This window comes from Chenopodium album, chromosome 23 (genome assembly GCF_948465745.1).
Source record: "Chenopodium album chromosome 23, dcCheAlbu1.1, whole genome shotgun sequence".
Classification (NCBI taxonomy): domain Eukaryota; kingdom Viridiplantae; phylum Streptophyta; class Magnoliopsida; order Caryophyllales; family Amaranthaceae; genus Chenopodium; species Chenopodium album.
The window spans coordinates 1,442,805-1,469,813 of NC_137856.1; the positions used below are offsets into that span (position 1 = coordinate 1,442,805).

Sequence of the window (27,009 nt, forward strand, 5' to 3'; positions counted from 1 at the left end):
ACATATTAAAAGGTAATTTCCAACAAGAAATTTTGATATTTGTTAAATAGAGATATTCAATAGTTTAGATAAGATTTGATCCGATGTGATTTGATTTGATTTGATATATAAAATAAGATAAATGTAAGATAAGATAAAATATAGAGATATTCAATAGTAAATACTTCGCTCGTATAAGGTAAGATTCGATTTGGTTTGATTTGATCATCTTATCTGAAATATGCTTCAAATCAAATATAATAATGACTTGATCTAGTTATTTCTAAAATAAGTTCTTCCATCCATTTTTAAATGTTTGTATCACTTTTACCCGCATATTACTGAACTTATTAGAGTTGAACTGAACTGATTGGAGCTAACTGAACTTAACCTGAAGAGATCAGGCCCGTATACTTATAATAATAAATAATCAAATATCATTAATCCGTAGTAAAAAAATCACTAATCAATAGTCAAATAGTTCAGTTCAGTTCAGCTCTAATAAGTTCAGTTCAATTCTAATAAGTTCAATTCAGTTCAGTTCAGCTCGATTTAGTTAATCATAATAGGCCCTTACTCTTTCTTTATATTTCATATTTCATTTTATTATATACATAGTACGTAAAATAAGAAGATAATAAATATGTTATAAATGTTATATATCTATGCTATTTTTTAGTACTTACATATTTTCTTCTTTTATTGATTAAATTTAGGGAAATAACCGTGCATGGCACGAGATCTAATCTAATAATTAAAAATTAATTCAAAAGATAATTTATGAATAATGTATAAAAATAATGTCTAAGGGCCTATTCACATTTATTGAACTGAGCTGAATTAAACTGATTGGAGCCTGAACTGAACTGATTGGAGCTAAACTAAACTGAACTGAACTGAAATTGAGCTGAAATGAATATTTTATGAGAGAGTGAAATTAGGAGCTGAATTGAACTGAACTGAACTGCACTGACTGAAACTGAACTGAACTGATTAGAGCTAAACTGAACTGAAATTAAGTAAATTTGAACAGGCCTAAGTCAAAATGATGTAAATATTAATGAACATCAAAATGTTAAACTGACCATATCCTTAATTTGGGTATTTTCATAAAACAAACACTACTTCTTAAAAATAATTGGGCCCACCTCCCCTTCTCCCGGCCCCTAAATTTGTGCTTCACATAAAACCCTCCTCATGCATCTTTGCAAGCCTTAATGTTTTACTCCTCGTTTATTATTAGACAATAAAAAATGACGATAATGGCAGAGGTTGCACATAACTCGTGATGGTTTAATAAATGATTTGTGTATTATTACATATATATTTTTTTTTGACAAGGTATTATTACATATATAGTTATAGTATATTACAAACAAATGGAAGTAGACGGGATATAAATCATATATTTTGTATAATGATAATACTAATTAAGATCTAATTTTGTACATATATACATCCGATTTACTACATAATGGTAATTTTAATTGAATTAAGGTAAGACTTTTTAGATAACTTTTGCCAACAAAGTATAAATAACTTTTATTTATTTCATGATAACTTTTTTTTTTTTGACAAGATTTTATATCATGATAGCTTATACGAGTATATTCTAGGTAATTCATTACAGGGTAACTTATAATTATTTTTAAGGCAATTTTACAGCGTATATACAATATTTTATTATACATCTGATTTATTTTTAAAAAAAAAGTTTTGTCAACTAAGATTGTATGCAACTCACGACAGTTAAATAAATGAATGAAATAATGCATGACTTGAGAAGTTGAGATTAATGTACACCGTAAGTTACCAAAGTTGTTAGAATTTTTTTTTAATTTTTTTTTTAAAGAAAAACTAATGTATTGAAAATTTGAAGTAGAATGTCATGCGCTTTTTTTTCTTTTCTTATCATTAATTGTATCTGTTGTTACGGTTTATTTTCAAATTTTAATTACTTTTTGCACCTTATTTTGGCATCAACCTACAACTAAATTAAAAAACAAAATGTAATAATTTTTACATCATCTAGCTGTAATTCGTATTTGGATATGCTCCTAGGAAAATTGCGATTGTGACAAATCTCGTGTGATAGTATTTAATGGCTTTAGAAAAAAAAAAATGTTAAAAAAATTAGGATTTCAAACATATTTGACCATGTTTTAGGGAATAAAATATGTGGAAATTTAATACGTTGTAGGTTTTTTTTTTTTTTAATTTTATGTTCATAAAGGGTACTTTAACCAAATAAGCATATATGTAACATGATTTGTATTTAAATTTAATCATGCAATATTACAAAGGTTGTTCGAAGCATCAAGGCAAACTATGATCATCAAAATAGGTTATAAAACTTTGCATCAAAAAAAAAAAAAAAAAAAAAGGTTGTAAAACTAGGGATGATTTAAGTGAAAGAATGTTTAGAGCTTGTTTGGTTATCAAGATGACTTTACTTTGGACCGATCATTTGTAAGGTCCAAGTCAAGTCCACTAAACCTTCCAAAGCCAAGTCTAAAGTTCAACCTTGACAACGTACTAATATTTAACAAATTAATTGCATATATTTTTTCTTTTTCTTCTTTTTTTTGATAAAAATAAATTACATTTACAAATTAATTGCATTTTTGACTTAGGGATCAGAGGGACTTTTCGGACAAACCCCTAACAATAACCATAATAGGATGATATAAGTACTTGCTCACATTCTCTCAAAAAAAAAAAAAAAAGTACTGGCTCTCAATAATAACTTTTTTATTATCCAACACCACAAATATTAGGAAGTATCGAAATTAAAAATTCAACCTTTTATTGGTATTTCCTAAAAAGTCCAACATTTTTATTAATCCATAAAAATTCAACCTTTACCTCCTATCTTCATCTAAAAATTTTAATTTTAAATTTTCCCAAAAATCATAACATTTGATGGTTTATAGAACGCCACAAAGGTTAATTATGTAAACATTATCCCAAACTAGTACCTTGCCAAGGAAAATCTCGTTGGTATGAAATCCATATATGTCAAATGCAAGTAAGGTGATATCAGAGTTGATAACATGGTTTTCTCAAAAAAAAAAGGAAAATTTGACAATTACCACCTTCTGTTATGTCCATTTTAGCAATTATCACCTTGTATTTTTTTTTTTTTTTTTGAAAATTACCACATTCTATTTTCAAAAAATCAAAAGTTACCACCTTCTTGCCCCTCAACTACCACCTGACATCATTTTGGGCTCATTTTTGCCTTTCCTCCCTATTTCTCTCACATTTCTCATTCCTAACTCGATTCTCATCCCCCCTTTCACTTTCTTTCCCCCAAACAATCAAAAACACTTCAATTCACTCCTCCAAATCAAAATTGACGAACACTTATTGGTGGTTTGGGGGGAAATAAAGTGAAAGGGGAGATGAGAATCCAAATAGGAATGAGAATTGTGAGGGAAATAGGGAGGAAAGGGAAAGAATTTGCCTAAAATAACGTCACGTGGTAGTTGGGGGGCAAGAAGGTGGTAACTTTTGATGTTTTTGAAAATAGAAGGTGGTAATTTTCAAAAAAAAAAAAAAATACAAGGTGGTAATTACTAAAATGGACATAACAAAAAAAAAAAAAGTTGATAACATGGTGGATATTGGATAACTTCAATCATATCGTCCTAGGGCATATATTAAGTTACAAAAATAATTAATTTTTCGGCAACTTTGCTGCATAATTAAAGAAAACCCCTATAGTGAAGGGAGTAAATAGAGGAAGAATGAACCTTATTAACTTTTTTTAATTAAAACAAATGGATTCAATAATTTTATTACATAATCATATTAAGTAGCAATTGACTAACATATTAGTCATTTATTCTAACTCGCTTACTTATATTACTCTTAACATTACATAAAATCGTTACACAATTGTGTAAAAAAAATAAAAAGGGAGCACAACACATTAAACAGGAATTTAAACAGGAATTTAATTAAAACCAATGCAACAACATTCTGAAGTCTCAATCCAAGCACTATATCCATCCTTAATTTTTTTCAGTTTTCCAATTTCCATGAAGACAAAGGTGGAGTATCATAGGACTTCCAAGTAGCAATTTCAGCAACAAATCGATCACCCTTAACACTATCCTCAGAGGCAAGGTGTTCGAGCTCAGCCATATCCTCGGGGCTTAACTTCACAGACAACGCGCCAATGTTCTGTTTGAGGTTCTCAATCTTAGTAGTTCCGGGGATTGGACACACATCATCTCCCTGGTGATGGAGCCAAGCCAATGCTAGTTGTGCAGGGGTACATCCTTTTTTCGACGCCATATCAGTAACCCGTTCAAAGATGTGTTTGTTATGCTCAAGATTTTCTTGATTGAATCTTGGAAAAAACTGAAATAGAAGATATAATATAAAAGATCAACATGGAGTAACAAGCTAGTAATACACTAAAACTGATGTATTGCTAAACATTTCGCGATACATTAGAAGAGCTCACAAATTAAATGTGCTGCAGGTCTGCAGGACTATCTTATGCAAAGTTGCATCTAACATATATAATAAATTTACATTTTTCATGGAAATTCATATGAAGTTAGTGTTAAATTTCAAAACAATATGAAATGGGCCTGGGCAACCTGAACAAGGAGGAGGAGAGTTAGGTCCACAAACAAGGCTTTGGAGCTTCCATACTAAAACCAATTGGCAATATTAGGAGTTACTCCTCTACCTTATATAGTGGAACCACCCCTCCTCTTTCTCCAACGTGGGACACTCACAAGTGATACACATTGGGTTCCAACAGTTAGAACGACAATGAAATTAGTCACAAGAAATTACGCGTTCATACCTGCAGCCGGGTGTCCTGCTTTGAAAGGGTCTCAACCATCTTAGGTCCTGAAGAGAGAAAGCCGCGTCCCAAAGGACTGTAACATACAATTCCAATCCCAAGTTCCCTGATAAAATAATGTAATGATGAAGTTAGATTTCATGATATTTATTTTTGGTGTTTAGAGAGCCACAAGGGCGAGTCGTGAGAATTGATCCCAAGATCACGTGAAACCAGAAGAGGAGCTCTAACTACTTTAGCTATCCCTCACTTTCAGATTTTTTAACTACACTACATTTTTTAAAGGAAAATTATGAAAAATTCTGACCTGCAGGCAGGAACAATTTCTTCCTCCACATCTCTAGTCCACAATGACCATTCCAGCTGAATTGCTGTAATCGGGTGGACTGCGTGTGCTCTTCTGATAGTCGAAACAGTTACCTCAGATAAACCAATGTACTTAATTTTACCCTCTTCAACTAATTTCTTTAGTTCTCCCATCTGAAATTAATCGTCAAAAGTAACAATGATCGAGTTAGTACACAATACACATGAACACATCAATTCAAGCTAAGTGCTGATAAGGCATCAAGTGTGGCCTATGTTTAACCTCGAAAATCATGGAATGGTAGCATAGCACATACTTCCTTTGTTTTTTTTAGTTGACATCGTTTGACAAATTATTCACACACTACACTTTTGACTCACTTTTATGATTTATAGATACGATAAAATGTAATCACGTGGGATCTTGTTTGAATCGTTTATACGTATATTTTATCAATATTTACTTTATAATTTTATAATAATAATAAGGAAATTTTGACTTTTACCACAAAAAAAAATCAAAAAATTGTTTTTTACCACCAAAACTTCTAAAACTTTTATTTTACCACCAAAAAAAATTCTAAAAATTGTTTTTACCACCAAACGTCAAGAAAACCGTTAAATCTAACGGTTTAAAAAAAATTTCTTCGAATTTCGTGCGCAAAAGATGTTTTTCATAGGTTTAGGGGGGCACTTTGGTTCTATGGGTCCAATTTGAGGTCAAAATTGACAAAAAATGATTGGAAATGCCTCGTTTTGCGTGTTCACGCAAATTGAGGTTTTTTAAACACGCAAAACGAGCCATTTTCGAACATTTTTTGTCAATTCTGACCTCAAATTGGACCCATAGGACCAAAGTGCCCCCCTAAACACCTAAAGAGCATGTGTTTGACACGAAAATCGAAGAATTAAAAAAATTCCGTTAGGTTTTTGACGGCAGGTGGTAAAAAACAACTTTTAATTTTTTATTTGGTGATAAAATAAAAGTTTTAGAAGTTTTCGTGGTAAAAAACATTTTTTTGATTTTTTTTGGTGGTAAAAGTCAAAAAATCCTAATAATAATTGAAGTTATTAAGCATTGAAAACATGTATTGACAAGCGTGATAATAGAAAGGTGTCAACTAAAAAAAACAGAAGAAGTATATACTGCAAATAAACTAACCGTGATTTCAATGGGAACATTGGTATCAACACGATGTTGATAATAGAGGTCGATACAATCAACACCAAGGCGCTTCAAGCTTGCTTCACAGGCAGCCCTTACATATGCAGGATCGCCCCGAGGTTCCAGCTTTGGATGAATTGGATCACCAACGTTGTAAAGGCCAAATTTAGTAGCCAATTCCACTTTTTCTCTCCAATCTCCTTTTAATGCCTGCTCAATTTACAAGCTAAGATTATTTAAGGTAGTCTATAATCACACAATACAAGATTAATCTATGCCTACTACATGCTGACGTGCTGATTAATCTACTACATGCCTACTACAAGATTAATTTACAAGCTAAGATTATTTAAGCTAGTCTATAATCACACAAAAATTGACGGTGGTGGTTGTTGCACCGATTGCAGGCCGAAATTATTGTAATTGGGTAATGAATTGATGTAATTGATGGTGGATTGGAGGTTCTAATTGTTGCAATTGCTGCATTTTGTTGTTGGTTAATTGAAGTGGCGTGGGTTGAAGGTGGTGGTTGCGTTGGTGACGGAAAATGTGCTGCTGTCCGGTTGAATTGAAGGTGATTGTGGGGCTGAAGGATGCAGCAAATGGGCTACTATACTATAGCAGTGCGGTGGTGGAGCGGCGAGGGCCAAACTGTACTACTGTGGCAGTGTGGTGGGTGGAGCGGTGAGAGCCAAGAGGGCTACTGGTGGCTACTCTGCTGTCCGGCGGTTGGAGGTGGCTGTTGTTTTGTTGCTAGGTGGTGCGGCAGTAGTTGTTGTTGGGTTGCAGGCAGCCGGTTTGGGAGTTGTTGTTGGTGGTGAAAAGGCAGGGACACAAAGGGATTTTCACAATTATGATTAAGTATTTCTTACAAAATACATGTATAAGAATACAAAATATAAATACAATTTAAATATATTATGGACCTTAAAAATAATTCAAAATAAAAATCAAAATACTAAATATCGGCCAATCATACTTCGCCACATCAGCATATTGTGGTGTCATTTTTTAAGAATGACATTGTAGAATTTTTACTACTACATACGTACCTTGCCAAGGAGAATCTCATTAGTATGTGGTCCATACACGTCGGAAGTATCAAGGAAAGTAATGCCAGAGTTGATAGCATAGTGGATAACATCGATCATTTCTTCCTCGGGTTTTGGAGGTCCATAAAAAGCAGACATCCCCATACATCCTAGACCTTGAGCTGAAACTTCTAATCCTTGAGAACCTAACTTTATCTTCTTAACAACACCAGCCATTTCTTTTTGAGTTTATTAGATAGTTTAATTATTACTTGTTTAATATTTTTCTTAAGAGTTATTTATAGTGTAATAATGTGCAGAAAAAATAGTCAAAGCTGTGCGTAATAGATGAAGTCATGGGGATTGGAGATGAAGTCATGTATTTCTTGTTTTAATTATAGGTAGGGTAATTATAATGCATGCTAGTTATAAAATTCAATTAGTAGGTTCGTTGTTGTAAAAATGGACTAAATATCTAGGAAAAGTTATGCGTAATACGTGATGTCATAGAGATTATAATTAGTAAAATGTCAAATTAATCATTTTACCATCGTTGAAATGTCAAATTTGGTGATTTAAGATTTTAGATGATACGAGTATATGTTAACCTACAATAAGCATAAGTTAATTTACTTATCGAAATAGTCAGTCAAACATGAAGAAGCATTTTTTTTTTTTTTTTTTTAATTTTTAAACCAAACATGATTATTAGTTGATACGAGCAATAAATTAATTAATAGAAAAAATTAAAGTACCAATCATTAATAATGTAATCTTGAACATACTTGTACAAAGTAATCAGTTATTGCAATTCAAAGAAAAATGCAATTGGTAGTTCGTATCTCACAAGGTTAGGACTAAGGAGTATCAATATATTACAACATAAAACTGGTTTTACATTTATTAGACAATCTTAGGCCCTGTTATTTTCAGTTTTTGAGTGGAGCAAGGACCAGCAGAGCAGATTTCATAGTTATTATTATTATTATTATTATTAAATAGTGTAGAACTGCACAACTCAAAAGAACAAGACCTTAGTATAAAATAAAGAACAAAATAAATATTCAGTTGCAAAATTGCTAAATAATAAACTAAAATCATAAAAGAGGAAATACATGTTCATCAGTATTTGGGAAGTAAGTTTGTATTTTCTTCCTTTTCTTCCTCCCTTCTTCCTCCTCCATTACAGCTCACTCCACTTTCTTCTTCCCTTCTCCCCCCTCCATCACTCCATCACAACAACGCCATCACCACCTAAAGCGGTTTGAATTGCTTCTAAGGGCATGCATGGATTGAGGGAGATGTATTACTAGGGTAATTAAAGTGATGGTGTGATTGTTCAAAAAACTATACTATGTAGTAATGATGTGGCATGAGGTGAAGAAAAAGGGATTAATACTCTCATTTTGGTGGTAATAGTTATACTAGGGGGAGGGTTGGTAACTATTACCCTCATTATGAGAATAACATTCCTCTCTCTCTCTCTTCCTTATGATACAACTACTTTATTTCAATTGTAAACACCTTGTCTCCTACAACAACCCCTCAGGTTTATTCAATTTTGACTTTTATTACCCCCTAATATATAACCCCCGATCCAAGCATGGCCTAAGAAGAAGATTCTACCCCTAAGGGGTTGATATGATCCTAATTTACACCCTTTAATTTGCTAGTAAGGTGTCTTTTTGTTACCGCAACGAAGTGGCGTTGGAGTAATTGTTGAGGAAGGACGAAGAAGGGATCAAGAAGAAGAGGGACGCGACGCGAAGAGGATGATTGTGGTGGTTCTTGGTTGATTGGCGAGATGACAAGGGGTAGACGAGAGTTGGTGGTGGTTTGTCATTCCTGAATCGTGATGCTAAATCTAAAGGTTTTTTTAAAAAAATAAAAATAAAAAATGTACTATATTGAAAAGCTGGCCCATAAAAGGGACTAATTTACAATGGGTCGTCAATCAGCTTGATTGACTAAGGTGGCCTCATGATAAATCAGCCAATGAAAAAATCAATTCCTTTTTGTTAAGGAAAAAGATATTGATTTTTTTTAGTGTTTAGAGAGCCACAAGGGCGGGTGATGAGAATTGATCCCAAGATCTCTTGGAACCGGGAGGGGAGCTCTAACCACTTGAGCTATGCCTCACTCTCAAAAAAAAAAAATATTGATACAAATTACAATAAGAAACAAAAGCACACTCAACTGGAAAAAAATAAATAAATAAAATAAAATAAATAATAATAATAATAAACTGGCAAATCAAAACTTATCCAGCAATACTACAGTCTACAAATAAATAGATAAATTGATCAATATCTGAACTTTGGAGAACATAAACATTTGAAAATCGATTGAGTCGCAACTTAAAAGAGCTAGCATTTGGGCTTGGAGATTCAGTTTATGCTCAGTTGGTTCTTTCCTCTGATTGGCTCCCACAAACTTTACCGTCGATCAGTCCTCTGCGCTGGAGTAAGATTTGGGCTTTACCTATTCTTCCTAAGTGGAAGATCTTTTTGTGGAAACTTTTTCACAACGCACTTCCTGTGGCTGTTAACTTAAGAGATAAAGGTCTCCCGGTGGATGTTTCTTGTTCCTTTTGTCACTTGGATTCGGAGTCCATAGATCATATGTTTCTCAAGTGTCCCTTTACCCGGAGACTCTGGGCCTGTGGTTCTTTGGGTGTTCGTCTTCCAGTTCGTGATGACAATTTTCATCACTGGTTTATTTCTCTGTTGCACTCTATTATCTCTCTTAAGAACTGGGATGGATTAGACTCGATTTTGTCCTTCACTTGGGCGATTTGGATCATTCGAAACAACATCCGATTCAGGCAGGCAATTTGCTCACCATATTCAGTTTGTCAGGTTGCTCAAGACTGGACTCAGCGTAGTTTAGCAGCTAGGGAGCTGCTGTCTTCAGATCCCCCTTCTCCTCCGGGGTTTGGCTCCCGGTTGAATTCTCTCCATCTAGTAGGGAATAGTTGTACCCTTCCTACAGTTGCTCTTGTTGTTGATGGTGCTTGGAGTTCTCATGATTGTCGAGCAGGTATAGGTTGGTGTTTTTTCTCGATAGATACTGATGTTAGTCTAGGTGGTGCAGCGAGAGCCTGCTTCGCTCTCTCAGCTCTTCAGGCAGAATTATTGGCTTGTCTCTTTGGGTTACGAATGGCTCTTCAGCGTGGTTTTTGTCGGATTCTCATTCGTACTGATTCCCAACTTTCGATTTCTACTCTTCGAAACTCCTCTTTGGATATTTCTACTATTTGGATTCAGCAACAACTTCGACACATCTCCTCTTCATTCCAGGTTTGTATTATTCAGAAGGTTCCCAGGGATGATGTTCGATCAGCTCATGATCTGGCTACTTCGGCTAGACGTCGTCAGTTAATTAGTGTTTTTTTCTAGTTTGTTTTTAGTTTTGAGTTGTCCGTTGTCAAAAAAAAAAAAAAAAAAAAAAAAAAAAAAGAGCTAGCATGAGTTACCACATATATACCATCTCTTGGGGACATTTTTTTCAAACAAAAATTTCAATAATTTTATAAATAATCGTATTAAGTAACAAGTGACTAACATAATATTAGTCATTTATTCTAACTCGCTTACATATATCACTCTTAACGTTACATGAAATCGTTACACAATTGTGTTAAAGAAAAAAAAAAAAATTTCGGAACACTACACATCAAAAAAAAGGAATTTCATCAAAACCAACTCTCTGAAGTCTCAATCCAAGCACAATATGCACCATCTTTAATTTTTTCGGTTTTCAGATTTCCATGAAGACAAAGGTGGAGTATCATAGGTATTCCAAGTAGCAATTTCAGCTACATATCGATCACCCTTAACACTATCCTCAGAGGCAAGGTGTTCGAGCTCAGCCATATCCTCGGGGCTTAACTTCACAGACAACGCGCCAATGTTCTGTTTGAGGTTCTCAATCTTAGTAGTTCCGGGGATTGGACACACATCATCTCCCTGGTGATGGAGCCAAGCCAATGCTAGCTGTGCAGGGGTACATCCTTTTTTCGCCGCCATATCAGTAATCCGTTCAAAGATGTGTTTGTTATTATGCTCAAGATTTTCTGGATAGAATCTTGGTAAAAACTGAAACAAATGATATAATAAAGCTGATCAACATGGAGTAACAAGCTAGGAATACACTTAAACAGATGTACTGCTAAACATTTCGCGATACAGGAGAAATGCTCACAAATGTGCTGCAGGTCTGCAGGACTATCTTATGCAAAGTTGCATCTAACACACATTAATAAAATGTATGTTTTACATGGAAATTCAATTCATATGAAATTAGTACAATTAATGAAATAAACATGAAATTACTCGTTCATACCTGCAGCCGGGAGTCCTCCTTTGAAAGGCTCTTAACCATCTTAGGCCCTGAAGAGAGAAAGCCACATCCTAGAGGACTGTAACATACAATTCCAATCCCAAGTTCCCTAATAAGGTAATTAATGTAATGACAAAGTTAGATTTCATAATATTTAAGGACATTACATCTTTTTTTTTAAGGGAAAATTATGAAAAATTCTGACCTGCAGGTAGGAACAATTTCTTCCTCCACATCTCTAGTCCACAATGACCATTCCAGCTGAACTGCTGTTATCGGGTGGACTGCGTGTGCTCTTCTGATAGTCGATGCAGGTACCTCAGACAAACCAATGTACTTTATTTTACCCTCTTCAACTAATTTTTTTAGTTCTCTCATCTGAAATTATTTGTGAAAAATGATGATGAGAAAAATAAAAATAGGCCTATGTTTAACCTCGAAAATTAGGCCTTATATTATGAAATGGTAGCATATATAGCACATAGTGTAAATGAACTAACCGTGATTTCAATGGGAACATTGGTATCAACACGATGTTGATAATAGAGGTCGATACAATCAACACCAACGCGCTTCAAGCTTGCTTCACAGGCAACCCTTACATATGCAGGATCACCTCGAATTTCCATCTTTGGATGAATTGGATCACCAACGTTGTTAAGGCCAAATTTCGTAGCCAATTTCACTTTTTCTCTCCATTCTCCTTTTAATGCCTGCTCAATTCACAAAATTATTATTTAAGGTAGTCTACAATCACACAAAACAAGATTAATTTATAGTTTATGCCTACTAGTACATACCTTGCCAAGGAGAATCTCATTAGTATGTGGTCCATACACGTCGGAAGTGTCAAGGAAGGTAATGCCGGAGTTGATAGCATGTTGGAGAACTTCAATCATTTCTTCCTCGGGCTTTGGCGGTCCAAAGAAAGCAGACATCCCCATACATCCTAGACCTTGAGCTGAAACTTCTAATCCTTGAGAACCTAACTTAATCTTCTTAACAACACCTGCCATTTCTTTTTGAGTTTATTAGATAGGTTAATTACTTGTTTAATTTTTTTCTTAAGAGATATTTATAGAGTAATAATGTGCAGAAAAAATAGTCAAAGTTGTGCGTAATAGATGAAATCATGGAGATTGGAGATGAAGTCATGTATTTCTTGTTTTAATGTAATTATAATGCATGCTAGTTATAAAATTCAATTAATAGGTTCGTTGTTGTAAAAATGGACTAAATATATAGGAAAAGTTGTGCGTAATACATGATGTCATAGAGATTATCAATTAGTAAAATGTAAGGAAAGAAGCAGACAATACCAATTGATTAAGTGATCAACTTTACACTATAGTCTTTTTACTATCGTTGAAATGTCAAATTTGGTGATTTAATATTTTAGATGAAGGTACATATATACGAGTATATTTTGACCTACAATAAGCATAAGTTAATTTATTCATCGAAATGGTCAGTCAAACATGAAGTCATGAAGAACCCTTTTTTTTTTTTTGAAACTAAACATGAAGAAGCTTGGGAGAAGAGTGATTATTAGTTAATACGAGTAATAAATTAAGTAATAGAAAAAATTAAAGTATCAATCATTAATAATATTAATTATATTGAACATACTTGTACAAAGTAATCGTTTATTGCAATTCAAAGAAAAATGTCCCTGCATTGAAAATTTGAAATACGAAGTACTGTACTTCGTATCTCACAAGGTTAGGACTTAAGAGTATCATATCAATGTGTGTATTACAACATAGAACTGGTTTTATATTTATTAGACAATCTTAGGTCCTGTTATTTTGAGAATCTGAGTAGAGCAGAGCAAGGACCAACAGAGCAGATTTCAGAGTTATTATAATAATAATAATAATAATAATAATAATAATAATAATAATAATAATAATAATAATAATAATAATAATAATTATTATTATTATTATTATTATTATTATTATTATTACTATTAAATAGAGTAGAGCAGAACATACAACTCAAAAGAACTAGACCTTAGTATAAAATAAAAAAATCAAAATTAATATTCAGTAGCAAATTCCATTGCAAAATAATAAACCAGAATATTAAATAAGGAAATACATCCATTAAAAAAAATAATAATAATAAGGAAATACATGTTCATTAGTATTTGGGGAGTAAGTTTGTATTTTCTTCCCTTTCTTCCTCCCTTCTTCCTCCTCCATTACAGCTCACTCCACTTTCTTCTTCCCTTCTTCCTCCTCCATCACAGCAACGCCATCACCACCTAAAGTGGTTTGAGTTGCTTCTAAGGGCATGCTTGGATTGAGGGAGATGTATTACTAAGATAATAAAAACGATGGTGTGATTGTAAGAAAAACAATATAGTAATGGTGTGGCATGAGGTGAAGAAAAAGGAATTAATACTCTCATTTTGAGGGTAATAGTTACACTAGGGGGAGGAGGGTGGGTAACTATTACCCTCATTATGAGAATAACAATTATTTCATCTCTCTCTTTTCCTTATGGCACAACTACTTTTATTTCATTTGTAAACATTTTGTCGCCTACAACAACCCCTCTAGTTACTCTTGTTTATTCAAGTTTGACTTTTATTACCCCCTAATATATAACCCCCAATCCAAGCATGGCCTAAAAAGCTTGGTAGAAGAATGATTGATTAGTTGATACGAGTAATAAATTAATTAACCGGAAAAAGTATCAGTCATTAATAATATAATCTTGAACATACTTGTACAAAGTATTCAGTTATTGCAATTCAAAGAAAAATGTCCCATGCATTGAAAATTTGAAATATCTCACTAGGTTTGGACTTGTGTATCAATATATTATAGCATAGAAGTGGTTTTATATTCATCAGACAGTCTTAGTATAAAATAAACCTTTGGATATAGATTGAGTTACACCGTTAAGGTCACAACTTAAAAGAGCTGGCATGAGCTACCACATATATATATACCGTCGCTTGGTGGACATTATTTTAAAACAAATGATTCAATAATTTTATTAAATAATCGTATTAAGTATCAAGTGACTAACATATTAGTCATATATTCTAACTCGCTTACATATATCACTCTTAACATTACATAAAATCATTACACAATTGTGTTAAAGAAAAAAAAAAAAAAAACACAGAACACAACACATCAAAAAAGGAATTTCATTAAAACCAACTCTCTGAAGTCTCAATCCAAGCACAAGATATACCATTTTTAAAATTTTATCAGTTTTCTGATTTCCATGAAGACAAAGGTGGAGTATCATAGGTCTTCCAAGTAGCAATTCCAGCTACATATCGATCACCCTTAACATTATCCTCGGAGGCAAGGTGTTCGAGCTCAGCCATATCCTCGGGGCTTAACTTCACAGACAACGCGCCAATGTTCTGTTTAAGGTTCTCAATCTTAGTGGTTCCGGGGATTGGACACACATCATCTCCCTGGTGATGGAGCCAAGCCAATACTAGCTGTGCAGGGGTACATCCTTTCTTCGCCGCCATATCAGTAACTCGTTCAAAGATGTGTTTGTTATGCTCAAGATTTTCTGAATGGAATCTTGGAAATAACTGAAACAGAGGATGTAATAAAACAGATCAACATGGAAACTGATATGCTGCTAAACATTACGCGATACAGGATTAAATGTGCTGCAGGTCTACAGGACTATCTTATGCAAAGTTTCATCCAACAGATATGATAGAATTACATGAAATTCATATGAAGTTACAATGAGTAACATGGATGGAATTACGCGGTTATACCTGCAGCCGGGAGTCCTCCTTTGAAAGGCTCTCAACCATCTTAGGCCCTGAAGAGAGGAAGCCTCTTCCTAGAGGACTGTAACATACAATTCCAATCCCAAGTTCCCTAAAATAATTTTATATATATGACAAAGTTAGACTTCAAAATATATAAAGATTTTACATTTTTGAAGGGAAAATTATGCAAAATTCTCACCTGCAAGTAGGAATAATTTCTTCCTCCACATCTCTAGTCCACAATGACCATTCCAGTTGAATTGCTGTAATCGGGTGGACTGCGTGTGCTCTTCTGATAGTCGAAGCAGTTACCTCAGACAGACCAATGTACTTAATTTTACCCTCTTCAACTAATTTCTTTAGTTCTCCCATCTAAAATTATATGTGAAGAATTGATCAGAAAAATAAAATTACTTTTACAATGATCGAGTTAGTATTAAGGAACACATAAGCTCTAATAAGGTATGTAATGTGGCATATGTTTAACCTTGAAAATTAGGCCTTATATTATGAAATGGTAGCATATATAGCACATAATGCAAATGAACTAACCGTGATTTCAATTGGAACATTGGTATCAACACGATGTTGATAATAGAGGTCGATACAATCAACACCAAGGCGCTTCAAGCTTGCTTCACAGGCAGCCCTTACATATGCAGGATCACCCCGAATTTCCATTTTTGTATCAACAACGTTGTTAATGCCAAATTTTGTAGCTAATTCCACTTTTTCTCTCCATTCTTTTTTTAATGCCTGCTCATTTCACAAGATTATCCAAGGTAGAAAAAGGCTTAGTAATTAAACTTAAGGTTTATTTATGCCAACTAACACTAATAATCTAGCACTCGATCGATCACCCATAAAAAAATCTATTAATACGTACTTGTCTATAGGAAAGCCACATATCTATATGTAATAATGCAAATAAAATTCATCACAACAACAAAGCCTTAGTCTCAAAATGATTTAATTTGTTAAGCTAACACAAAACTCGTGTTTACTATACACATACACTAGAATTTTAAACATATATCATATCTCAAACAAGTACTTATGCAGCTAATAGTACCTTGCCAAGGAGGATCTCATTGGTATGAGGTCCATACATGTCGGAAGTATCAAGAAAGGTGATGCCGGAGTTGATAGCATGGTGGATAACTTCAATCATTTCTTCCTCGGGTTTTCGAGGTGCATAAAAAGCAGACATCCCCATACATCCTAGACCTTGAGCTGAAACTTCTAAACCTTGAGATCCTAGCTTAATCTTCCTAACACTTGCCATTTCTTATGTTAGTTTTTTGAGATTCTTAGATAAGTTATTACTTATTTAATTTACTTGTTTCTTAGAGGGGTTAATAAATGTTATTTATAGTGTAATTATGTACATAAAATCTAGGTAAAGTTGCTTGTGCGTATTAGATGAAGTCATGGAGATTTTAGATGATGATTAATATAAAATTTAGAAAAGAATAATGTAAGATAAAAAGCAGTCAATTGACTAACTTTACAATACTAAGATAGAGTAGTATATTATCTTCTTTATTATTGCCGTTGAAATGTCATATTTGGAGACTAGCATACAAGTATATTTTAAACTATGGTAAGCAAAATTGATTTGTTCATTGGAATGGTCAGTCAAACATGTAAAAAGATGCATGGGAGGAGAATGATTCGTTCGTTGATAATTGTCTAACACGAAATATCAATAAGTATTGTTTCGGGTAAAACATTGTGGACCTTGATTGATAGATCCTTAGTCGAATTAATTGAAGACACAACTTGGGCCGTGAACTTGGATTAAGGATTTCCTGCACAAGAAGAGCACGTAAACTAGTCTTGGGGGTTTCCGTAGATCTCCCCTTCAATGCCTAAGTCAGTACTAAACTACTTCAATGGAGAGAGTAATAGAGCTTGTGTAAGAGAGATTGCTTGCGGTTGAGGCTAAAAATCCCTTATCATGGTGGAATTTGGGCTATTTATATCTATCGGGTAGTGAATTAGTGTGGGAACCTCAGACACGTGTCAAGTCGTGAGTGCATGGCCCTCTTTAATGGACTTTGACATGCCTTTGGACCAGTTATGTGGATTTAGAAACTTGACTTATGACTATTGGGCTTGATGGCCCAATTGACATAGAGCTCAAAATGGGAAACCATGGGATAATTCCAGTGAAACTTTGACCATATATTCTGATGAAGTTATGGTTAAAAAGGATAATTCCAGTGAATCTTGTTAGACTCATAATAGCGTGTAATTTCATATATATCTATTTTTGTATGTTGCTAAGACGTAGTAAAAATATTTAACACTCAATCATTATTTCTTAGAGATCATGATTTAATAAATGAATGAGGCAAATTAAATATTAAAGAAAGGGGGACTCTAAATTTCAATAAGCTATCCCCACTTATGTAATGCAGTGTCAAAATTGTAGGGAATTGGGAAGTATGAATTCAAAGTATTCAATCTACAAAGACTTTATGTGGGGGCAAATTAAATCAACAACAAGTGAAAAGAGATTACTCCCTTTGTCCCTACCAAGAGATGGATTTGTTATGAAAGGGTTGAATTTGGGGAATTAGGGATCATGTTTTAATTGATGATTTTGTTGGTACTGGAGTAAGGTACACAAGGAACTTGCTTGTCACTCAAAACACGAAAGTAACAACTAATATAATCACTCGTTGTAAGGTGCATTACGGGATGTATGTACCTCGATCTGTTTCTAAAAGATATTTTTGTTTGCCTAAACGAGGAAATTCATTAGCATAAATAAATTAGCTAAAAATTGATAACATATTGATCCCTTTCCCGCAAAGTTCCAATATATATCAAAGCATAAATAGGTCGGAGTATTATTTTTACAAAAAAAAAATACACGAAAAATTACATAAGTAGTTTTCTCTCAAAACTGCAACCTAACTTGCTATAACAAGTAATAAAATAAGAAATTTGTCGTATAAAAAGAATCCATATCGATCTTGCTTGTTGTTTGGCTGTCAAGTGTACTGTTCTCGTGAGATTATATAGTTTTCACAAATATTTGCTTTCCTATAAACATGTTGTGATTAAAATGAGTCAAATTGGCTAAGTATATCGTTCATATTGTTTCTCAATTACCTTGCCAAGGAGAAATCTCAATAGTATCGAGGAAGGTGATAAGTTAAATCATATCTTCCTCTGTTTTAGGAAGGCCATATAAATTAAAGCTGACATTCTCATGCATCATGTGAATCCTCAATGGCCTCAAAGGAAAAAATAAACATAACCAATTTAATATTATCTCGGTTTTTTTTAATAGAGACATTTCGACCACCGTCTTTTTACAAACTCTACTTTGATTAGTTTTTTTATAATTTATTAGTTAGAAAACATATTTTTTGTGAAATCTTGATACATTTGTCTCACTGTATTTCCAAAATATCGAGCTTGCAACAATTTTACTAATTGATGCTTAATGGTGTTAAAAAAAATGAGATGTGTATTGTCATATTAACAGTTGTAATAAAAGAAATTTGTCAACTAAATAAACCAGAAGATAGTAAATTTATTAGTACAAAAAACAAATAAGCAAAAATAAAAGAGTGAGAGATAAGTCCATGAAGTGATTAATTAAATAACTTTACCTTTTGACTTTATTAGTATTAAATGATTGACTCACTATAAATTAAATACTCCTACTATAAAGTTATTAGAGGTCAAGTGAGTCAGCACGGGTAGATCAATGGGAAATTAAAGTTTCCCTAACTTTATTGCCACTTTATAGTTGGCAGTTGATGTCACTTTTTCATGAACTTCTTAGAATTAGCTACCACTACTATACTTCTCTTGATATTATAATAAGTTACATAGAGAAAATAAACCTAATTAACACTTCGAACGAGCTCAGAGCTAAGCTAAGCTAAGCTAGCCATGGGAAGACCACCTTGCTGTGACAAAGATGGCATCAAGAAAGGTCCTTGGACCCCCGAAGAAGATATCATTCTCGTTTCGTACATTCAAGAACATGGTCCGGGAAACTGGAGATCCGTACCTACCAATACAGGTACATATTTTTATTTGGTATTAGTATATAAAATAAAACTCGATTAATCTTATCCCGATCTATGAATATTTCAGTTATTTTTCATGTTCATTTTAGACTTTTAGACCGTACCTTATCATCTAAGTAGGGTTTTTTTTTTTTTTTACCTCATTATCATCATATTCTATAGTTTCTTTTATTTCATAAATTTATGTAAATATTATTGTACATTTTGTAAAAGGGTTGCAAAGATGCAGCAAGAGTTGTAGGTTAAGATGGACGAATTATCTTAGGCCAGGAATTAAACGAGGCAACTTTACTTCTCATGAAGAAGGAATGATTATCCATTTACAAGCATTATTGGGTAACAAGTAATTTCCTAACCCTAAACATTTTTTTTTTTTTTTTAATTTGATGTAAACTTTATTCATATATACAAATTGTGTTTGTATAAATAAGTTTATTAATTTCCTTTATTATTTCATGTTTAAGATGGGCAGCAATTGCTTCTTATCTTCCACAAAGAACAGATAATGACATCAAGAACTATTGGAACACCCACTTGAAGAAGAAACTTAAGAGGTTTCAATCATCTTTTCATCAAGAGCCACAAAATCCACTAACCTCATCTTCTTCATCTTCTCTACACAATAACAAATCCATCAACGACGACAATAACACGTATCATAATCATAATAATAACCTCGAGAATCATAGTGTTGATCGTAACAATATGGTAACACCACCACAACCACCATCCTCATCATCATCAACTTGTTATGCCTCGAGCACCGAGAACATCTCAAGGCTTCTCGAAAGTTGGATGAAGTGTTCACCAACTTCCAAACATAAGTTGGAAGTTGGTAACAATCACGACGACAACAACAACAACAATAATGATAATGATAATGATTTGGTTCATGATGGATGTGTTGGTGACGAAGAAGATGATCAATTCGAGTCAATGTTGTCATTTGACAATCTTAATAGTGATAATACTAAGGTTGGCATGGTCACTACTACAACTACTACTTGTGACGACTCTACTGAGGAGGATTCTAATGAAGGTGTAAAGGTACACGAAAACATGGATTACATTGATGACGACGATGGAAATAATCCTCCGTTAACATTTCTAGAGAAATGGCTTTTGGATGAATCTACTACGTCTCGTCAAGTAGCTCAAGAAATTTTGCGGCTACCATCTATTTTCTAATGAATTAGAAGATGTTGATCGAGTTGAATTATGATGTATCCAAAATTAATTAGCCTAAAGTAGTAATTATATATAGTAAGCTATATATATTATGAATTGTAACGCATGATTATTAACAATAAACATGTTAATTAGGAGGAGAGCAGCTCTTGCAAGTTGTAAAAAATGCTGTAATTTTTCTTTAAATTTCTAATTGATGAATGATTATGTTAATCATTAAAATATTAAATTAAGCTTGTTGTTATGATTTTTTTTTTTTATATGCTATACGATTATGTTAAAGATAATGGACCCTATAAACGTTAATTACGTACGATTGCATGCATGTGGTGAGAGAGGGACCAATCCAAAATTTAAAGCCATAAATTAAAAATTTAAAGCAAGATGACCCTACATTAAAATGGCGTAATTAATTTTGAATGAAAGCTCCAATTAGCTAATTTAGTCGTCCAATTTAATGCTTGAGCCTGAAATTTCAGCTTTAAATGTGATTACTAATCTTGGTCCTTGATCATCTTGTATTATTGCAAATTCGGCTTTAATAGAGAAATTAGAAACATGCAATAACGTCACCCCCACCTACTACAACAGGGATAATATATAGTTTCAATAACGATCCTTCAGAAAATGGTAATGATATATGCAATTCTTAAGGCTAAAATCCTAAAAACAAGCTAAGTATTTACAAATCGTTTGGTAATCGGTTACACATAATGGTAATGAGAATGAATTTATATGAAAATTTAGAAAGAAAATCATGTTGATCATTCTCATGAATCCATGATCACTCGAGATGATAATTTCTATATTTATTCATAAATTATTCTCACCTAATACCGCCTCCTAAATGGTAATGGAAAATATGAAGAAAACACAAGCTCGCTTGGGGCATGAGATTATGTTCCGATCCCACATAGATTATAGGTTGTATTCCATACTAAAATAAATTTAGGTCTAGTTACTTCACCTTATTTTTGCTGAACTGGAATTATTTTTACTGAACTGAAATTATTTTACTGATTTTCTATTATATTTCTTCTTTATAGCTACCGGATTTCACTAAACTGAAATTATTTTCAGTGAACTGAACTTATTTATAATAAACTGAAATTATTTTAACTTAATGTTACGGAGTATTTTTTTTTTTTAAGGTGAAATGAAGAGGAACTTATAATTCATTCTCATTATTGCAATTTGTTAATGGTACCAAAAGGATCATCAATACCCTTCCTAAATTGATGCGAAATAATAATTTAAGAATGTGACAAAATCACAAATGTCCATGGATGTGAATGATGTGATTAATATTAAATTTTGTTTATTATTCTATTTTTAGAATCTAATGTAGTCATACATCATTTTCCTTCCAAAAACAAAAACTAAATTTATGTCAATTAAACATTAAAGTCTTAATTAGGGATATTAAAATATTTTCGCCATTATCTGTACGTTACAACTCATTTAGATTTACAAAGTTCCAAAACATCCCAGACCTATAGCTAACATTACACCGCAAGCTTCAATAGCTCATTAAAATTTGTCAAAGTTGCTTTTGTTTATATACATGCTTGTGAATGTTAATTAGGTTAATTGGTTTACGTTTTAACAAATGGAATCCAAAATATCATCCAATTCGCTTTAATTTGATCTCAGTAATTCGAGTAAGACTAATAAAAAGAAACACGATAAATAAATCACTACTATTAGACTACATTTAGCAAGCTTTTGAAACATTTCTTGGCTTGAGAAACAATTCTTGGGCCAAACAAGGAGTTCTTGAGGAATAACATTTTTTTAGAAGCCCAAAATAGTTTATTCTTGAGGAATAATATTTCTGCAATAGATTGTTCTATGATGATTGCCAAGAAGATAGAGGAGGGGTATCTGAATCCATCCAAGAAAAGGTTTTGGTCCAGGTTCTATCACCCTTCACATTATCAGCAGAAGCATACGACTCGAGTTCAGCCATTTCATCAGGTGTAAGTTTCAGTGTCAAGGCTGCAATATTTTGGTTCAGATTGTTGATCTTGCTAGTGCCTGGGATAGGACAGACATCGTCCCCTTGATGATGAACCCAAGCAAGAGTGAGCTGCGATGCAGTGCACCCTTTCCTTGCTGCCATTTCACTAACCCGTTCAAAAACGTGTTTGTTATGCTCAAGGTTTTCAGGCAGGAACCTCGGTATATTCTACAAGAATATTTATCAGCACACACATACGAAGTATATAATAATGACAATAAAAAAATAAAAAAAATATAAAAAAAAAATAAAATAAAAAAAAAAAAAAAAAAGTGGGCAAGAAATGGAGGAAAACAATTATTAAATACAAGAATACTTATCAGCACACACATCTTCTCTCCTCCTATTATATTAAATACTGAAAAGGGATGGAAAAGCCAAATGTTCCACTAACATAATACTCTTATCATTATTTGCACTAATCTAAGTAGATTACTAACCCAGATATTAATATGAAAAAGCAAACGGTGCAAAACAAATGGTATAACCGTATAAGTCTACAAGATGTACCAATTGACTATAGGTGTAGTGGTGATTGGGACTACACTTAGTAGGGAGGACTTGTATTCAATCCCCCACAACAACAATTGGGAGGAGACTGGAACCTAACCACCCAGAACTTATCACCGAATCCGGATTAGCCCAAAGGGTGAAGCGTTTGGAACACCCAAAAAAAATAGTCTACAAGATGTGCAAAGGAGATTATAGTGGCTTATAGAAGGTTTTCCAAATTGTAGTAAGAAAATCTTTGCTCAAAGCCATAATATACCACTCCATTAGCCATCACTCTCAACACCTCTAACATGATTCCTGCCTTTGAAAGATAGTTGAATGACTTGATTCTGTCTAAACAGTCTAGCCTGAGCAATAGTGAAGATGCTCTTTATGTCTAATCCTATATTTGCAAAGAGGCTGTTTTTAGTAGATTTTTGAGTCAAAAGACAACTAAGAACTTCAAACTTCACAGCAATTGAATATACGGGACAGTTGCCAGAGGTATATGATTTAGTCTATAGCCTATTGTAATTCGAAGTTGAAAATTTGCCAACTAAAGGCCTTTTTCAAAACTATCAACAGGATATGATAGGGAACTTTTCAAAATGTAGCAAGTTTACACAATACTAGGAAGGCCACTATTGTTGAATGTAAATGCATTGAAATTTAAACACACCTTTCGGTAGTCACCTTCATAGAAGTTTTCAACCACCTTCGCTCCCAATGAAAAGAATCCACGTCCTAAAGGGCTATATGCAACAATTCCGATGCCAAGTTCTCTGTTCAACATCAACAATATGCTCATATACTAAGATAAATAGATACAACTTACAACCATTATAACTACACAATATGGTTCCATGACTTCCAGCCATAGGTGAGGAAGGTCCTCCAGAATTCACCAAACTTATCATAATTAATCAGTAGACTTTGTGCAGTTCTAAAAGAAAAAAGTAACAGTGGACTCACCTGCAGGTAGGCACAATTTCTTCCTCTAAATCTCGTGTCCACAAAGACCACTCCATCTGCACAGCTGTTATGGGGTGGACAGCATGAGCTCTTCTGATTGTCGTAGCAGATGCTTCTGATAGACCAATGTACTTAATCTTTCCCTCTTCAACCAGTTTTTTGAGCTCACCTACCTGAAAGATGGACAGCATAATCATGATAGGAGCAGCAGCCAGAGAGGGCAGCACAGTATTATTAACAAATATGATTTATATGAAGCATTAGACAACAGAATGTTGTGGTTTAATCAAAAAATGAAGGCAACATGACGAACCAATTTTACTCGTAACATCTTACAAGGTTTAGTCCAGTAGGACTATTCATTGGCAGAAAAGATCCAAAATTTTTGCAGCAATTCACCAAATTAAAAAATAAAAAATACATGCTTGAAACTTGAGAGCAGAGGTGAGCTTCAACACCCCCCCCTCCCCATTATTCTCTGAACCACCAATATTCATCACAGAAGAAGAAAGTCTCCCAATATACATTTGTATCTGTCACAGTTCACTAACGTTTAGTACAAATATGATGTTCAGCCGTTCAATAGAGAGTAGATCCTCAAACAAATAATCATTTTCATTTAAATAACATTAGTCTCAATTCACAAGTAAATGTATACCCCTAGGAAATTATTAATGCAGTTTAGTTGCACAAATTTAGAGGAGCCAATGGCAGGTGTAACTTACATAAGTTCAGAAAAAAAAAAAAGGAAGAGCTTGCAAATAAACAAGTCCAATTGCATATATAGAGATCTCAAATTCAAACCTTAATCAGTTCTTGCAAACCAGTAAACGGGTAACAAATATAAAAGTTAAAGTATAAATAGGGGAAGGCTATGAATTAGAGATATTCAAGTACTAACCGTTACTTCTATCGGAACACTGGTATCGACACGATGCTGATAATACAGGTCTATGCAATCAACATCAAGTCTCTTTAAGCTAGCCTCGCAAGCAGCCCTCACATAGGCAGGATCACCCCGCACCTTTATCTTACCATCAGCAGATATTAACCCAAACTTGGTAGCTAATTGTACCTTCTCTCTCATCCCTCCTTTTAGAGCCTGATTAATTAATCAAGAACATTAATATCTGCAACAAAACTAGCAATAATATCATCATAAACAAAAAAATGCAGGATGATGTATAGCAAAGCGTGTTGAAATTTATATACAACTTCAAACAAACATGATGTAAAATAGCATTGTAAACTTTTGTGCCTTAACAATCCCTATCCACAAAACTTGCCCCCCAAACTAGAAGTACTACTCCCATCATAACTAGTCTCCTTTTACAAGAGGAGGACAAAAAGGAGGGAACTTAGTGCTTTTTTCACCAAGCTCACCACAAAAATTCTATTAGAATATTGTGTACAAGTAAAGACAATCTAATCATACACAAAAATGTAAAATTTTGTACCCCAGCCAACAAAGGACTAGATCTTCTTCGAGTTCTTAGATATCGATAATGCATTCAAAATAAGGGGTTTTGCAAAAACCTTTTTTTTTTTTTTTTTTTTTTTTTGACAAGAAGAAAAAGGAGGAATCATAATATATTGATATAGAGTATCCACATACAACCATCATACCAACTAATAACAACCCATAGGTTTAATTTTTTTTTGCATAAATGTTCAAAACCTTAGCCACAAAATACCAATTACATCAATCAAGGTTTGCAAACAGCTACTAAAAATATTAAATTTAATCAACCAAGAGCACAAAATGTGCCACTCTTAATTTCTGTTCTCAGACAAATTTAACAAATTTGCCTAACTCCAAATAATCTCCCCACAAAACAAAAAAATGGTTAAATAGTAAACAATTAGCATAAACAATCTCAAATTCTAAAAATAATATAAATAAAATAAATTGGATGAAAATCAGTAGCTAGTCCACAAAGTCAACCAAACAAACTCCACTAATTTTCCAATTACATGATACATTAACACCCAAAACAACCAAAAATATGAAAAATTGCAGCTTTTTCAACAAGACCCATCAAATTTAACATAAAAAAACAACAATCAAACCCACAATTATTGCAAAAAGCTAAATCAATCTCAAATTTTAACAAAAACAATAAGGGGAAAAATGAAGAAATTGTACCTTTCCCACAAGAATTTCACTGGTAAAGGGGCCATAAACATCAGAAGTATCAAGAAAAGTGATGCCAGAATTAATGGCATGATGAATTAGAGCAATCATCTCATCTTCTGGCTTTGGTGGTCGAACTAATCCTGCGCACCCAAGTCCTTGGACTGACACTTCTAACCCTTGTGAACCCAAATTCATCTTCTTCACCTCTGCCATTGAGTATAATTTTGATGAATTTTGATTTTGATTTTTCTGGGTATTCTGTTTCTAAGAAGTTGTGATCCTTTCAAATGTGTGAGAATGAGAAAATTGTAGGCAACTATGACTTCATTCATGACTTCACTCAATTGAATAATGATGTAGTGATGTTTGTAATATTGTGATACTGGAAAAGTAAGAACAAAATACTCCACAAAAGTCGAATATCGGATGCCCATTTCGAGTTAGGTGAGGACGTGAGGTCCAGTCGAGTCGGTCTAATTACAAACAATAGTCATTCACTCCGGGGGTGGTTCTGAGCATCTGCAGGGTGGTCGACCGCACAGGGCCCTTAAGTGAAACTACTATAAAAGGACCCCGACTTTTTAATTTAGTAACATACTTTTCCTTAAAAAAAATTGATTTTAGGTCCCAATTCAACAAAATTGCACCGGGCCGCTTTAAGTGTTAGTATTTGTAGCCCCGCCTCTGATTCACTCATCTATACTTCTATATTAAAAAGCGTTCCTAAAAAGGAAA

The 27,009-nt window shown here is 33.4% G+C and overlaps 3 protein-coding genes across 3 annotated transcripts; 1 reads left to right on the forward strand and 2 right to left on the reverse strand.

Moving 5' to 3' along the window:
- Positions 1-3,718: 3,718 nt before the first annotated feature.
- LOC145609691 (auxin-induced protein PCNT115-like) lies at positions 3,719-12,678 on the reverse strand. The gene is made up of 8 exons (XM_081665148.1): positions 12,448-12,678; positions 12,148-12,360; positions 11,853-12,025; positions 11,651-11,756; positions 11,069-11,403; positions 5,112-5,255; positions 4,805-4,910; positions 3,719-4,347 (listed from the first exon to the last, which is right to left on the reverse strand). Exons 1-8 carry the CDS (start codon positions 12,661-12,663, stop codon positions 4,006-4,008), a joined length of 1,635 nt encoding a protein of 544 aa, XP_081521274.1. The 5' UTR covers positions 12,664-12,678; the 3' UTR covers positions 3,719-4,005.
- A 2,094-nt stretch (positions 12,679-14,772) lies between these two features.
- LOC145609084 (putative aldo-keto reductase 2) lies at positions 14,773-26,639 on the reverse strand. The gene is made up of 9 exons (XM_081664648.1): positions 26,284-26,639; positions 25,039-25,239; positions 24,138-24,310; positions 23,845-23,947; positions 22,516-22,841; positions 21,879-21,883; positions 15,610-15,754; positions 15,414-15,519; positions 14,773-15,218 (listed from the first exon to the last, which is right to left on the reverse strand). Exons 1-9 carry the CDS (start codon positions 26,485-26,487, stop codon positions 14,877-14,879), a joined length of 1,605 nt encoding a protein of 534 aa, XP_081520774.1. The 5' UTR covers positions 26,488-26,639; the 3' UTR covers positions 14,773-14,876.
- On the forward strand, positions 19,198-20,871 carry LOC145608061 (transcription factor MYB60-like). Its single transcript, XM_081663665.1, has 3 exons — positions 19,198-19,458; positions 19,679-19,808; positions 19,930-20,871. Exons 1-3 carry the CDS (start codon positions 19,326-19,328, stop codon positions 20,651-20,653), a joined length of 987 nt encoding a protein of 328 aa, XP_081519791.1. The 5' UTR covers positions 19,198-19,325; the 3' UTR covers positions 20,654-20,871.
- Positions 26,640-27,009: the final 370 nt, after the last annotated feature.